Source organism: Opisthocomus hoazin, chromosome 1 (genome assembly GCF_030867145.1).
Source record: "Opisthocomus hoazin isolate bOpiHoa1 chromosome 1, bOpiHoa1.hap1, whole genome shotgun sequence".
Classification (NCBI taxonomy): Eukaryota; Metazoa; Chordata; class Aves; order Opisthocomiformes; family Opisthocomidae; genus Opisthocomus; species Opisthocomus hoazin.
Genome location: NC_134414.1, coordinates 123,412,612 through 123,425,529, shown reverse-complemented (window position 1 = coordinate 123,425,529; position 12,918 = coordinate 123,412,612). Strand labels below are relative to the sequence as shown.

General features: G+C 49.6%; 1 protein-coding gene across 5 annotated transcripts in view; it reads left to right on the top strand.

The window, feature by feature from the left end:
* Nucleotides 1-783: 783 nt before the first annotated feature.
* ILDR2 (immunoglobulin like domain containing receptor 2) overlaps nt 784-12,918 on the top strand; it is a 43,367-nt gene continuing 31,232 nt past the window's right edge. For all 5 annotated transcript variants that reach the window (XM_075434553.1, XM_075434544.1, XM_075434534.1 and 2 more), the window contains exons 1-3: nt 784-888; nt 9,820-10,152; nt 11,247-11,366. In XM_075434553.1, the coding sequence (XP_075290668.1) occupies nt 843-888; nt 9,820-10,152; nt 11,247-11,366 (499 nt within the window). In that variant the 5' untranslated portion in view covers nt 784-842. The remainder of the gene's footprint in view (nt 889-9,819; nt 10,153-11,246; nt 11,367-12,918) is intronic.

Sequence of the window (12,918 nt, the reverse complement as noted above, 5' to 3'; positions counted from 1 at the left end):
CCAGGCCTGCGAATAATTCTGCTGACTTCTTTTGCTGTCTCAGAAAGTTTAGCATTTTAAGTACAGTACGTATGTATGCACGTGGGTCTGCTGTGCCCATGACCGTTTATTTTCAGAGCAACATCCGACTTCTAAAAAGTGATCTTCTTCAGCTGTATTTCTGGTTGGCTGCCCCCCTCCTCCCCGAAAACTTCCCATCCCCTTCCAACATCATGTTGGCATGAAAGCTCAACGCCCCACAACTCAGCTGTCCGTCGCTAACAGCCAGAACACCTCCTCCTCATCTAAAATTACATCCCCTCTGCATCTGAAGTGACAGCAGTTAGTGGCGGTGCCCGTGCTGCAAGCGGAAACCCCGGGGAGGTTCAGGATCGGAGCAGCCTGCGTTCGTTCCCCGAGCCGCAGCTCCGGCTCGGGCGGCTGCTGGCGGCGGACGGGTCCTTCAGCCCTCACCGGAGAAGTTGTGAGGCGGCATCTGGCAGCCCAAACGCGCCTTTGCCGGAGGGAGGGAAGGAGAGAAGCGGCTTCGGGAAGCCGCGTCCCGCCCCCCCCCTCCCCGGACAGCCGCGGGGGCGGCCCTGTGAGGAGCCCCCCCCCAGCCGCCGCGGGAGCCGGCAGCCGGCGGCGGGGGAGGAGCGGCGCGGAGGGGAGCCTCGCCTCGCCAGGCAGCGCGGCCGCTCGCCGGCAGCCCGGGCGGCTCGGCGTCCGCCGGAGCGGGGTGCGGGCGCGCCGGGCGGGGCCGCCCCCGGGCCTCCCCCCGCCGCCCCGCGGCATGGTCGCGCCCGCCCCGCGGCGCCCCCGCCCCGCGCCTGCCGCCCGCCCGGACCCGGACCGGCGGGAAGATGGAGGGGCGCGTCCTGGGGTGGATCGTGCTCCTGTGGCTCGCAGGTACGGCCGCGGGCCGCCCCGGCGGGGCTGCGGTTCTCTTGGGGGTCTGGGGAAATGTCCCGGAGGGCGGCGGCGTGGGGCGGGGGTCTGCTCGCGGGCAGTTCGCGGAGACTTCTCCGCGGAGAGGGCTGCTGCCGCTGGGGTCGGGGGGAGGCAGCCGGGCTTCCCGCCTGCCCGGGCCCGGAGGGGGGGCTCTTGGGCCGGTGTTTGCCGCGGCCGGGGGCGGGCAGGGTGAGAGCCGGCCTGGGCGGGGGCCGGAGCGTCCTTGGTCGCCGTGCGGGGGGATGGCGAGAGCCCTCGGCTCCCCCCGCCGGGCCGGGAACAACTGCGGGAACTTCTCCTTCGCCGGTGTCCTGGCCGTCTGAACAGGGTGCGGGAGGAGGGGGCTGCCCTGCCGCCGCCCCGGCTTCCCGCGGGGCCGGACCCGGGCTGGCCGGCGGCGGAGCAGCTCTGCCCAGGCCTGAGAGCGCGGGAGGGCACTGCCGGCCCCGGCCCGGCCGGCTCCCGGAGGGCGAGGGGAGGGGGGAGCGGGGAGGGCAGGGGGCAGGCTGGAAGGGGGCCGGGACTGAGCGCGGACAGGGCAGGGATTGTGGGAACGGCAGGGCAGGCGGGAATCTGGGGCAGAGGGGGGGCCCTGCCCGGTCGGCGACGGGTTCTGCCTCCCCTGAGCCGGTGGGGCAGGGGCAGAAGGCTTTAGGGGAAGCTGCAGCAGGCTGACTTAGCCGGGCAGGTTGGTGGCAGGCTGAAAGAAGAAACAGACACACTTGGATTAAGTGGCATATATTTCCCACCATCACCAATGTATCCCACAGAAAAGACCTCGGGCTCTTCCCTCTTCCTATTCAGATTTAGGATTCACAAGCAGTAAATTCGGCTTTTAGTCATAACACCTCTCTCCCACCACCCACCCACCCCTTTCCTTGCTTTTTCACTCTGAGTCATCTTCAGCACCGGTGCCTGCCTACTGCTCCCTTCCAGGGTTTCACGGCCTCATCTGTGCCTTCGGCAGCTTCCAGCTCATCCTCTCTCCCTGCCTTCCTGCCTGCCATTTGGCTGCTTCTGCATGTATCCCGCTTCACTGAGTTGGTCTGGAGTGCCAGTGCACCCACAACTACCACTCCTTTCCTAATAGCCATAGTAGTGTGCTGATAAATAGCATCCAGGGACTTGTAGAGGAGTACAGGGTGTAGATAAACATGACATTACATTCCTCCCTCTTTTTAAAAGAGCTTTGTTATCTGGATGTGGCTGGCTATATCAGGACTTTTCCATCAAGCTAAAAGGCTGGGCTGTTGACACCTTTCTCCCTCTATTAAAGGTAGTTCGTGATGACTGGCAGCGACCGCTGTTTGGAGCATGCAAGGTCTATGCGGAGAGAGCGGTACTGCTGCAGTAGGAAGACCTTCCAGTCTCCTCTAGTCCTGGGCTTTGGAGACAGGACAGCCTGCTGCTGGTGCTATCAACTGCCGGCAGGCAAAGCTTTCCGGCAGGCAACAGGTTAGCCGTAGCCATGCGCTGAGAGATGGAGGCAGCCAGTGTCGGCTTGCTGCTCTCCAGCCTCCCAGCTGCTGCTGCCCGGCGATAGAGCAGGCGCTGCTGTCCTTTTTCATGGCTGAGAGAAAGCAAATAAGCAAAGGGGTGTACGAGTGTGAGCGTGTACGTGCGTGCACAGGAAAGGGAGAGAGGCTAGCAAACATGGATTCAAGATTTTCCTCTCCCCAGTGGCTGTGCAAAGGAATGAAAGGTCTGCATCAAGGTAAGGGTGGTACACTGTGCTCTGGGAAAGAGGAGTGGGGGCTGGGAGATAGAGGGGCCAGGGTAGGAGACAGAGTGCAAGATGGGGAGGAAGCAGGGAGACAAAAGGCAGTGAGAAAAAGAGAGAGAGAGAGAGGCTCTTGTCCCCTTCTCTCCCCTCCTCCCCCCTCGAGGTGGGCTGAGAAATTCCTAATCAGCACTCGCAGTTACTTTCCTCCCAGCAATAATTCCTCTCTGTCCTTTGTTTGTCTTTAATTTTTGGCTCTTGCATTTATCTTTTGTTTGATTTTGTGCATTGTGACTTCTTACTGCAATTTCAAAAAATCCTGCGTGAGGTACAGTGGATTTGGTTTGGCTTATCTTCCTCCTGCCCTGCTCTCCAGTGTGCCTAAAGCTAGTGTTTTAGTAACAACAGCAAAAGGATGAAGAGCAGGTCATCCTTTGTTCCTTCCTGTGAAGTGGGATGAGTTAGGATATGTGTGGGACTGTGTTCTTGTCGTTCTAGAAAAAGAAGGTACAATTTGTTAAGTATCCTTACGCCCCTGTGTAAAGCTGGTTCTTGTAAACTATCAAGTGCAGCTTGATTCTGGAATGAATCCTCCCATCGTGTTTACCGTTACTCTTATTAATGCTGTAATTCCTAATGCATTTAAAACTAGAGAGAAGTGTTGCACTGGAGACTGAACTCCAGTTTTACCTACAGAACAAGCAGAGCACATTTTTTTTTCTGCCTCATGACTCAGGCTAAGCTTGGAAAGATTACAGTTAGAAGACTGTCCACATTAAAATGTGATCTTGCCTCCCTGTTAAGTAATTTTTCACTAATAATTTAGCACTCAGTACCTGTTTATTCCTGCTATGCAGAAGAGCTGCTGCAATGCAATGGTATAGTACAAAGGTGGGTAGGATATACTACCTCTGCTTTCCCAGCCACAGTTTAGGAGCAGGCATGCTGGAGCACAGTTGTGCTTTGCTGTTTCCTGGCTGACTGAGCAGACTTCTTGGGAGGGCAGAAAAATGAATGGACTGCTTTATCTGCCTTGATTTAAAGTATTCGTCTGACTTCCCTTGACTGGCTGCAGACGGCATAAGCAAAGTGTAACTGGGAAGAAATCTCACATTTTTCTTACTTTTTATTCCTGTGGCATCACCTTGAGTGGGACTGGCACTGTGGAAATCCCAGTGCCATCCCAAGAACAGGTGTGACAGCTTGGTGTTACAGGGCTTGGAGAGACTCGTCCTGTTTGTTCTCCTTCGTTCTCAGCCTTCTGGTGGTGACCAGTTGCTGAGTGATAGTTATGGGAAAGATTTCTGGGATGTTGAATCAAGACTGTAAATCAGGAGCCATCTGACAATTGTAACAGCTTTCAGATAGTAATGACAGGATGTATTTGATCTGGTGGCCAAATAATTCACCTGAACATCCAGGTGTGTGAATGCATGTCATCCATGAATGTGTGAAAGGGGGACATTGTGGGAGAGAGTAATGAGCACAGGGAAGCTGGTGAAGAGAGAGCGGTACCTAGAAAAGCCCATGAAATGTCCTGAGCTCCTGTGAAAGCGCTTACACAGTCCTTGCCGTTTCAGGGCTGTGTACTTTCCTAGAGAAGTGAGGAGCATGGGGCACCTGGGGTACAGCATCACAGAGAATACGGAAGAGCAAGGAATAGTCCAGCGTCTCCTGCAGTCCGTTTGCAGAGTCTGGGTTGTGTCCTACATGGGGTCTCTTTGTATCGAGGTTCTGTGCTGGGGGTGCAAGGACGTGCTTTTCTCCGACTGTTTTGGTTTTGCCCCATTCCGGGTTAAGCAGTTAGGTAGCTGCAGTTTGTGGTTTTGCTATGGAACTGTAAAAGGCAGTACCATGCTTTCACGTCAGTTGCAGCTGACCTATTTAGGCATTGGTTTCTTGCTGGCTAAAAAAGTTGACAGTTAGTGGCGATGGAGCTAAGAACACAAGTCTGACAGGAGCCAGAGCAAGACATCCAATTCATTTCCTATAAGCCACTCAACACAATCTTATGGTGATGGCTTTTGCTGATAATTTGCATGGACTGGATTGAGTCCAGCATGAGTAGGCAAGAATCTGTACAACACAATCTCAGTGATCCTACTGGCTCTTCATTCACCTGTTTACACGTCTTTTTATCATCTCTGACTTTCCAGGCTTGAAGCCCAGATCTTGCGCTTCCTGGTTTGGGCTTGATGCGCATTTGAAAGCGTGGATGTCGTGCCTGTATTCAGCAGTGAAGAACATTTACCTAATTCTTAGTGGCCAAGGCACAGCAAAGAAAGCTATTGCATCCTTTTGCCCAGCAGTTTGTTTTGGTTGGGGAAGTGATATAAACTACCCTGGGAGCACTGTCTCTTACCAGTGAATGTATGCTTTTCTGCCAAAGCGCTTAGGTGCAGTCTAGGGGTAGTTTTGCTGAGGTGCCTGGTTCAGGGCCCAAGGACTTCCGTTCTCCTGTGTGCATCTGTCCTGTGTGCTCCTGTCAATAAAGGTGCATGAAATTGGGGGATGTAATTTTTGTCGTTTCATAGCATCAGCTGTACTGCCTCAGGCAAGTGGTAGACTGAGCCAAATAATTGCAGAGAAAGAGATGTGATGCATGCACAGATAGGGAGACCCATGCTGACCTGAAGAATGATGTGCTGCCTTCTCTTGGACTCAAATCTTATCTTATGTGCTAGAAGGATGCAGCGTGAGACCTATTACACTGAACGGCAGTATTTGGCTTTGCTATTAGTTACAGGGATTAGTGCTTCAGATCAACTTTATTCTAACTCAGTGATCTTTAAGGTCGCTTCCAACCCAAACCATGCTATGATATTATGATTCTATTCATAAAGGCTAACTTAAGGCTGTGTAGCGAAGGTAAATCTTCCTGGGATTCATCTAGCCTCAGGGAGGCATAGGCTTCTCCGGAGGGCAACTGAAAAGCAAGAGCCCAAATTGTCACCTCTCAATTGCCTTCTCTCTTTTACTCATGGAAGGCGCTTATGAAGATCAGGCTCACAAGGCTCAAATGTGCCCTTACAAATATCCCCTCTGTAATCACTTCCTGGAATTTTCTTTAATCGCCACTAAAATGTATTAGTGATAGCTTGTGTGTAATGTTGATTGTGTAGTTTGAATGTATAATCTGAGGACAGTTTAGGAAAAGAATCAGAGAAAGGAGACAAATACGCATGGGCAATGAGAAACAGGCAGAACCCATACAATTACATTTCTGAAATGTGATTATTTTTAAGCTCTTTCTCTGGGAATGTATGTATACACATGCACAGACACACAAAACCATGGATTCTTTTTGCTTTCTGAGAGTCAGGATATCTGTACTTTTAAGATGGACTTGATTAATATTTGCAGACCTTTTTCTGGGGATTTAGGAGAACAAGAAAGAAGGAAAGCAAAATTGTCATGTAGTTATGAGACTTCCCCAAGCCAGAGTTTTCTTTTGAAAGTTCAAACATTGTGAAATTCACAATGAACAGGTTGCGTCTCTGGAGTGCAGGAATTACATTTCCATGACGATTTTGAAACAAGGGCTAATCTTGCTCTGTGTGCATTAGTCAAAACATAGCAGAGCACAGTTCAGTTTCTTTGTAGACCTACTTGTATTAAACTAGACAAAGAGCTGCCGCGGTGCTGTCGCAAAGCTTGTCGTCCTTTTTCACATCTTTCACTCTTTTTTGCTCTGCTGTATAAACAGCCCAGAGTTCTGTCCTGTGGTACACCTGAGGCTTTTCTTATCTTGGCTAGTCTCTTGAAGGTTTTTGAGGTTAGCAGTTTCTTCTTGAATTTGAGGAAGTCCTAAGCAGACCTCTGCAATTCACATGCATGGACATAAATGATAGGTGTAAAGCCAGCGTCTTGCCTTCAGGCAGCGGCACATCCTGTTGGCCTTTTTGATGGACACTGTTACAGCAGTGACGTATTACATGTATTGAATCCGGTCATTTTTTTTTGGCAGAGGAAATAACAGGTGTGTAATTTCCCAGTTCAGCCATATATAATTATATATAATTTGACTTAAATAGATACAGAGTTTCCACTGCTCCAGTCTCTCAGTCTGAGGCACTGTGTTGCTCTTAAATGCTATTTCTGAAAAGGATCCGGAAATAATACTTCAAAAGTTAATAAAGAGTTAAAGAGCTTGGGATAGGATATAGAAGATGCCAGATAATTTACTGCACATCTCCCAAATGCTTTTGGGCAGAAAAAGAATTCCTGTGTTTTCCCAAAAGCTGCTTTCCTTTTCTTGATATAGACATTCACATGGGGGTAGGGTGGGGAAAGTTAGTCAGATGAGAATTTGCTAAAGCTCAGCTAATCATTTATTAAAGCAGTCCCTGGCTTGCCAAACTCATTAATCTCATTAACAGGGAAGGAGGGCTATGGTGCATGGTTAGCTGAAAGTACTGTGTTTACTAAGCTGTGTACTTCGTTTGCAAGGGAAAGATTTAAATATTCACTGTGTCACTGTTTTGTCCCCGAAGCTGAAGTAACTTGGTGAGTCACTTGATCAGCTCATGTCACATGTGGCTTTGGCCACAGACTGCGTGGGGTCAGGCGTAGAGTTGCCTGATACAGGTCTGGCCTGGACCCATTTGTTTTTCAAGGTGTTTGTCATGTCTCTTACATTCAGATGCAACCCGGGCAGCATGGGTCTCTGGAGAGGAGAGAACAGGACAATGTTACCACTTGGTTCACTTTGAGAAGCAAGTGGTGATCTCTTAATACTGCCCAACCCCCATGTTTCTACCCCTCTAGTCCCTGGGAAAAGGAGGCCTGGCAGAAATGTCCCAGCTGCCCTTTCTTGAGTTAACTCCCTGCCTATGACTCAGGAAAGTGGAGGAGCTGCCTCATGCCCCTGCCTCTCCTGTGCGAGCATCTTGTTGGGACGGCGGCTGTGTTTTGTGGTACTCTGGAGGACACCCACACTTCAGCGTCTGGATTTGGGTGCAGGCACTTCTGGCAAAACTAGTAACATGTCCTGTGCAACTTCCATGTGGCACAAGTACGATATGTGTAATGTCAGGCATTCATTATATGCATCATATACCATTCCTGTGCAAGTGCCATAGCACCCTTGTGCACTGCAAGCCTTCACATAGTAGAACCTAGGGTCAAATCCTGCCTTCATCAGTAACTCTTTGTTAGTATCAGTGACTGTCTTGCCTCTCTGAAATATGCTTTCCTCTAGCTTCTGTCCATACTGTGTTTTAATCCCCTGACTGGTATTTATAGACTTCGTTGCGATTTATGGTTTGGACATTGATAACTTGTTGAAGTGGATATTCAGTGTTGGTCCAGCCTCTTCACTTTTCCTTTGGTTCTGACTCCTGATCATGAGATCTCTGCTTGCTTTTGCTTTTCAGGTTTGCAGCTGTCTCAGACATGACCTTGTCCCTTCAAGCCTGCTGTTGTCATACTGTTGATGCAGTTATTGCTCTCTGTCTGCTTTAAGCTCCAGTGCTTTAGTCTATGCCTTTTTTTCCCCCATCCTAAAGATATCGCATGTCATTTCACTTGCTTTTGCCAGCTTCCATCTCCTTTTCATCTCTAGTTTCTGGAGTGGGTGGCTTATTTTTGCTGACTGCATTTCCTTTCCTCTCTACATCGTTTCTTAATCTCCTGCAACCTGGTCTAGCCCTTTATTTTGACCTAGGCTGAGACACCTTCTTCAGCTTCTTCCAGCTGACCGTAAGCTTCCCGGTTCCATGATTGTCATCCTACTTATCCTTCTGCTTCCTATACTTAACCTGATACTTTATCCTTGCTCTGTTTTCTTCTTTCTTGGCATTTGCCTTTCTCTCCTACTGTTTGCCGACATCAGGAAGCCTTTCTTTGTCCTCAGTCTTTCATTTCTGCCTAAGCTTCCCCTAAGTGCATCAGTCCCTCCTGATGTTGTGTAAACATCCTCTTCTGCTTTATTCTCTTGAATGTTTCCTTGTGTCTTGTCCACTTTTTCACTGTGCGCTGCTCTGGGCTTCAGGATGGATGGTAACTGCGTGTAGGGAGCTGCCATCACCAACATTTCCCATACTGACACTTGTTAGTTATCTATTCTTGTAGGAACTGCCATCATCAGACCCTGCTGCCCCTCAGCTGCAGAGAGTGCCCCTGGTTACAAATGTCTTTCTTAGATGCCCCCGCCTCACTCCTGGGCTGTTTCTGTGCCTCCACAGGCCAGGTCATCCCTGCTTGGGGAATTGTCAGCGTGTGTTTCCAGTGTTGCGTAAGTGCTCTCAGTCACTGCTGCCTGCAGCGCAAGAAGGAAGCAAGCAATGAAGGGCATGCGTGGGAGCTTTTGGCCGTTCCCCTGCGGGTAGATGGAGTACCTCAGTCTACTGAGGGCTCGCTGCTGGCATTGCTCACTGACTCTCGGCTTCTCCCTAAGCTATACAAGGATGTGGCAGCAGTCCCATGCGTCTTCTCTGAGGCCTTAATACATCAGCTCCGGGCTGCAGCTCTCCCGTCAGCTGGTAGATAAACTTTACATGTTGACATCCATCTCCTCCTTGGGAGTGTGAGAAACTTGAGTGTTTGGGCCATTTTTCTCTGCACCTCCCACAAGGAGCAATTTCTTTCAGTGCTACATGCCAGCCCTGGCAGGAACTGTGTGATTTGGATCCACTCCTTCATGCATCTCTAGAGTTTGGCAGAGCAAGCAGCAATAACTGGGCACCAGTGCACAACAGGTTGGGCCAGGCACTGACTTTCAAAGAGGAGGTGTCATGTGACTGAAATTGGGAGGGGGGTGAGTTATTCTGCATTAGGATTGTTGTGAACTCAGGATCTGGCCCCTGGGCTGACCTGCTGTAGCAGTGGAGTGTGGCCATCCCTAAAATATCTCATCCTTACCTGTGAACTTGCCACAGAAGCCGTGAATCGTCACGCCACTGTGTTAGGGTCTCTACAAAGCATAAGGATACTACATTTGAGCCTTCAGCCCCATCATGCTGTATTTTCCCTTGTGGCTGTAGTCTATGAAAAAAGCCAACTTCTGCCACATCCATGCTTACATACACTGAGGAGTATTGCACCCTAGCACCTGAAACAGATGGACATTTCATTTTGTGTACGTGGGGAGAAGGATGCTATGATAAAATGCAGTAGCTCCCTCTTCAAGCAATGCCAAGGCATATGACACTCATGTTTTTGTCTTTTAGCTGAGGTGGAAGGGCTGCAGGTTACCGTGCCTGAGAAGAAGAAGGTGGCCATGTTGTTTCAGCCTGCTCTGCTTCGCTGCCATTTCTCTACTTCTTCCACCCAACCAGCTGTGGTACAGTGGAGGTTTAAATCTTACTGCCAGGACCGGATGGGAGAAGCTTTGGGTATGGCGACTTCTGGGTTACAAACGATGAGCAAGAGGAACCTGGACTGGGATCCCTACCTGGACTGTGTGGACAGCAGGAGGACAGTCCGTGTTGTGGCCTCCAAACAAGGATCTGCTGTCACTATAGGGGACTTCTATAAGGAAAGAGATGTCAGCATTGTCCACGGTAACTCTCCTACGCCGGTGATGCTTGGTGGGGGTTGGAATGGACCCTTAGCAATTTGGGATACCTGAGGCTGGCAGTAACTGTGCAGATAACTCCCTTAGAAAAGGCAACTGAAGGGAGCTGTCGTATGTCAGACATTTAGGATTCAACCAGCCAACCCTAGACCCAAAGGTCATTGCCTTTGTTGCTTCCCTGCATCAAAGTCAATGTAGGTCTCCAACCTTGATACAATATTCTTTTCTCTTTGATAAAGTGAAGGTTTTTATTCCTGGCTTCTGCATATTGCTCCGTGTGTAGATTTTCCTTAACAAAAGGATGCAAGAGAGGTCTGAATTCAGTCTCTGCAGGCTAGTTTTTTCTTCCTTGCAAACTCCACTGATTTTTTTTTCCCAGTTCCGAAATACCAAAATTATGCTACACCTCATGTTTGCTCAACTGTGGACTTCACCAGCCAACCCTGTCATGAGCCTAAACCCACACAGCCTTGGGCAGTGTGAAAGGAAGCGATTTCCATGGGGTGAAGTCAGGTTGGGTGGAGATGGGGTGCGGCAGGGTCCTTAGGCACATGGTCTAGAAGGCTGTGTGAGAAACCTTGTCCTTCAAAGTACAAGGCTTCTGCTTGACTTGAGAGGCCACTAGCCAGAAGTGGAGGCTCCTTGGTGTGGAGAGCAAGTGATCAGCCTCAGCAAGGGGGGAGTGTTTTCCTTTGTCTCCGTGTAACCTCTTTGGTTGATGACTGAAGTGCTATAGAGGAGACACTGCCTAAGCCCTTCTTGCACGGTACAAATACTGTTGGGAGCCCAGGCCATAGGTGATAGGAAGGACAGAGAGTAACGTTAGTTACCCCTTCTGTTCTCGGTATGTGCAGAGTGAGCTGCCTCTGCGGCATTAACTGGTCTTCCCATTTACAGCCACGGAGCCCTGAGCCTGTTGTTTTTTCCTGAATACTGTGATGTTCTGGATAAGGTTAACCCCCCTTCTGAGTAAGGAAATGAAATGGATTTGAGACACTGAGACGGACCCAGTGCTTTCAACACTGCATTCTTCCTATAGTTGTTGGAGGGAAAGTCTGACTTTTCCTTTTTGCCTTCCAGATGCAGACCTTCAGATTGGGAAGCTGATGTGGGGAGACAGTGGGCTCTATTACTGCCTTATTATCACACCGGACGATGTGGAGGGCAAAAATGAAGAATCAGTGGAGCTGCTTGTGCTTGGTAAGCCCTCTTGGCACATTGCTTTTTCAGCAGAGAGCTGATGTATCTTTCCTTCTGCTCTCTTGCTCTCTCTACGTATCTGTGCACCATATTACTATGGGTGTAAGATCTATGTAAAACAGTCCCTGCAGTACCTTCACCATTGCCTTGCACCTTGTGCAGCCGTTCACACCTAGGCAAAGTGGGTGGCAAATGCTACCAAACCAGAATAGTAATATTTACACCCACATTGCTCACACGTTACACAGGCGTAAATGACTACAGAAAGTGCAGGGCTGTGGAAAGTCAGAACCCTTGTTTTTAAAGCATATAACAATAAACTTGCAGCAAAGTGAACACTTGAGAGAGAGTCTTTTAAAAATAGACACCCAGAAGACATCAAATCGTATGCTTTTTGCAGTCTTTTAACATTCCCTTCATCCCACTCTTCTGACCTGTGAGGATGTCAAGAAGTACCATGTTTATCTGCTGGAGTGTGTCAGTTTGGGAGATTTTTCTGTGTGTCTAATTATACTTGTCCAGTTAGAGGTGCAGTTTCACCATCACCGTAATCAAGTGTAAGCTGGTGCTCCCACTAAAAGGACCTGTCCTCTCTGCGATGTGCATGCTTGGCTCTGTTAAGCTCCTTTGAGCAATGTGGTGAGGAGGATCAGTTTCTGTCCTCTTTGCAGGGTTAGCTTTCAGTGATGGCTTCCACAGTCCAGCTCACTGTAAAGGTCAAAAAAGCACCCATACCAGCTATGGGAGAAAATGGGCATTTCGGGGGATATCTGTTGACACTGCCTTGAGCCAGCTGCAGTACTTCACCCCTAGACTGCCCCAGGAGAGTAAGATGAGTTTTTCCCAACTTAAGACCTGCTGACACCAGTGCTTGTCTGGTCAGCATACTGGCGTGATTCTTGGGTGTACAGATTCTGTACATCCTGTGAAGGAAATGTTGAAAAACTTGGGTCTGTAGTGTGTAGGTGATCTGTAGAGGCATATGATAGAACATGTCTGTCAAGTGCCCTTGCTCTCATGGCTAAGGTCAGAGTTTAATTAGCATTTATATTTGGAGCCGTAGTTATCACAGACTAAACCAGATTGAACGAGTGACTATAACAGTGCCATCACCTCCCCTCACTCCTTCAGATATCAGTCAAGCAATGGACAAGTGGAGAATGGGTCCCTCCAGAGAAGTGTCTTACCTCTGTCTAAATCCACAGCGTGACTGTGTATCGTATGCTAGTTAATAACCAGCCCAATACTGACCTGTGTTAGTTCAGGTGAGGTTATCTCTGCCAGGTGGCAGTTATAGCTGTTACGTAGCCTCTCCAGAGGAGCTGTCTGTGGCTGCGTGGTGATGGACTGCTGAATTTTGTCCCTTCTTCACCTTCCTGTCCAGGATTTGGTGTCTTCTCTGATGTGTGTCTACAGCTGTGCACAGACACCAGTGATGAAACAGTGCCATGGTAACAGGAAGAAACTGTTTTTCAGTGTGTACAGAAGACTATGCAGGGGGAAAATAAAGAAATGCCCTCCTCCGAAACTAGCTTGATGATGTCCCCAGCCC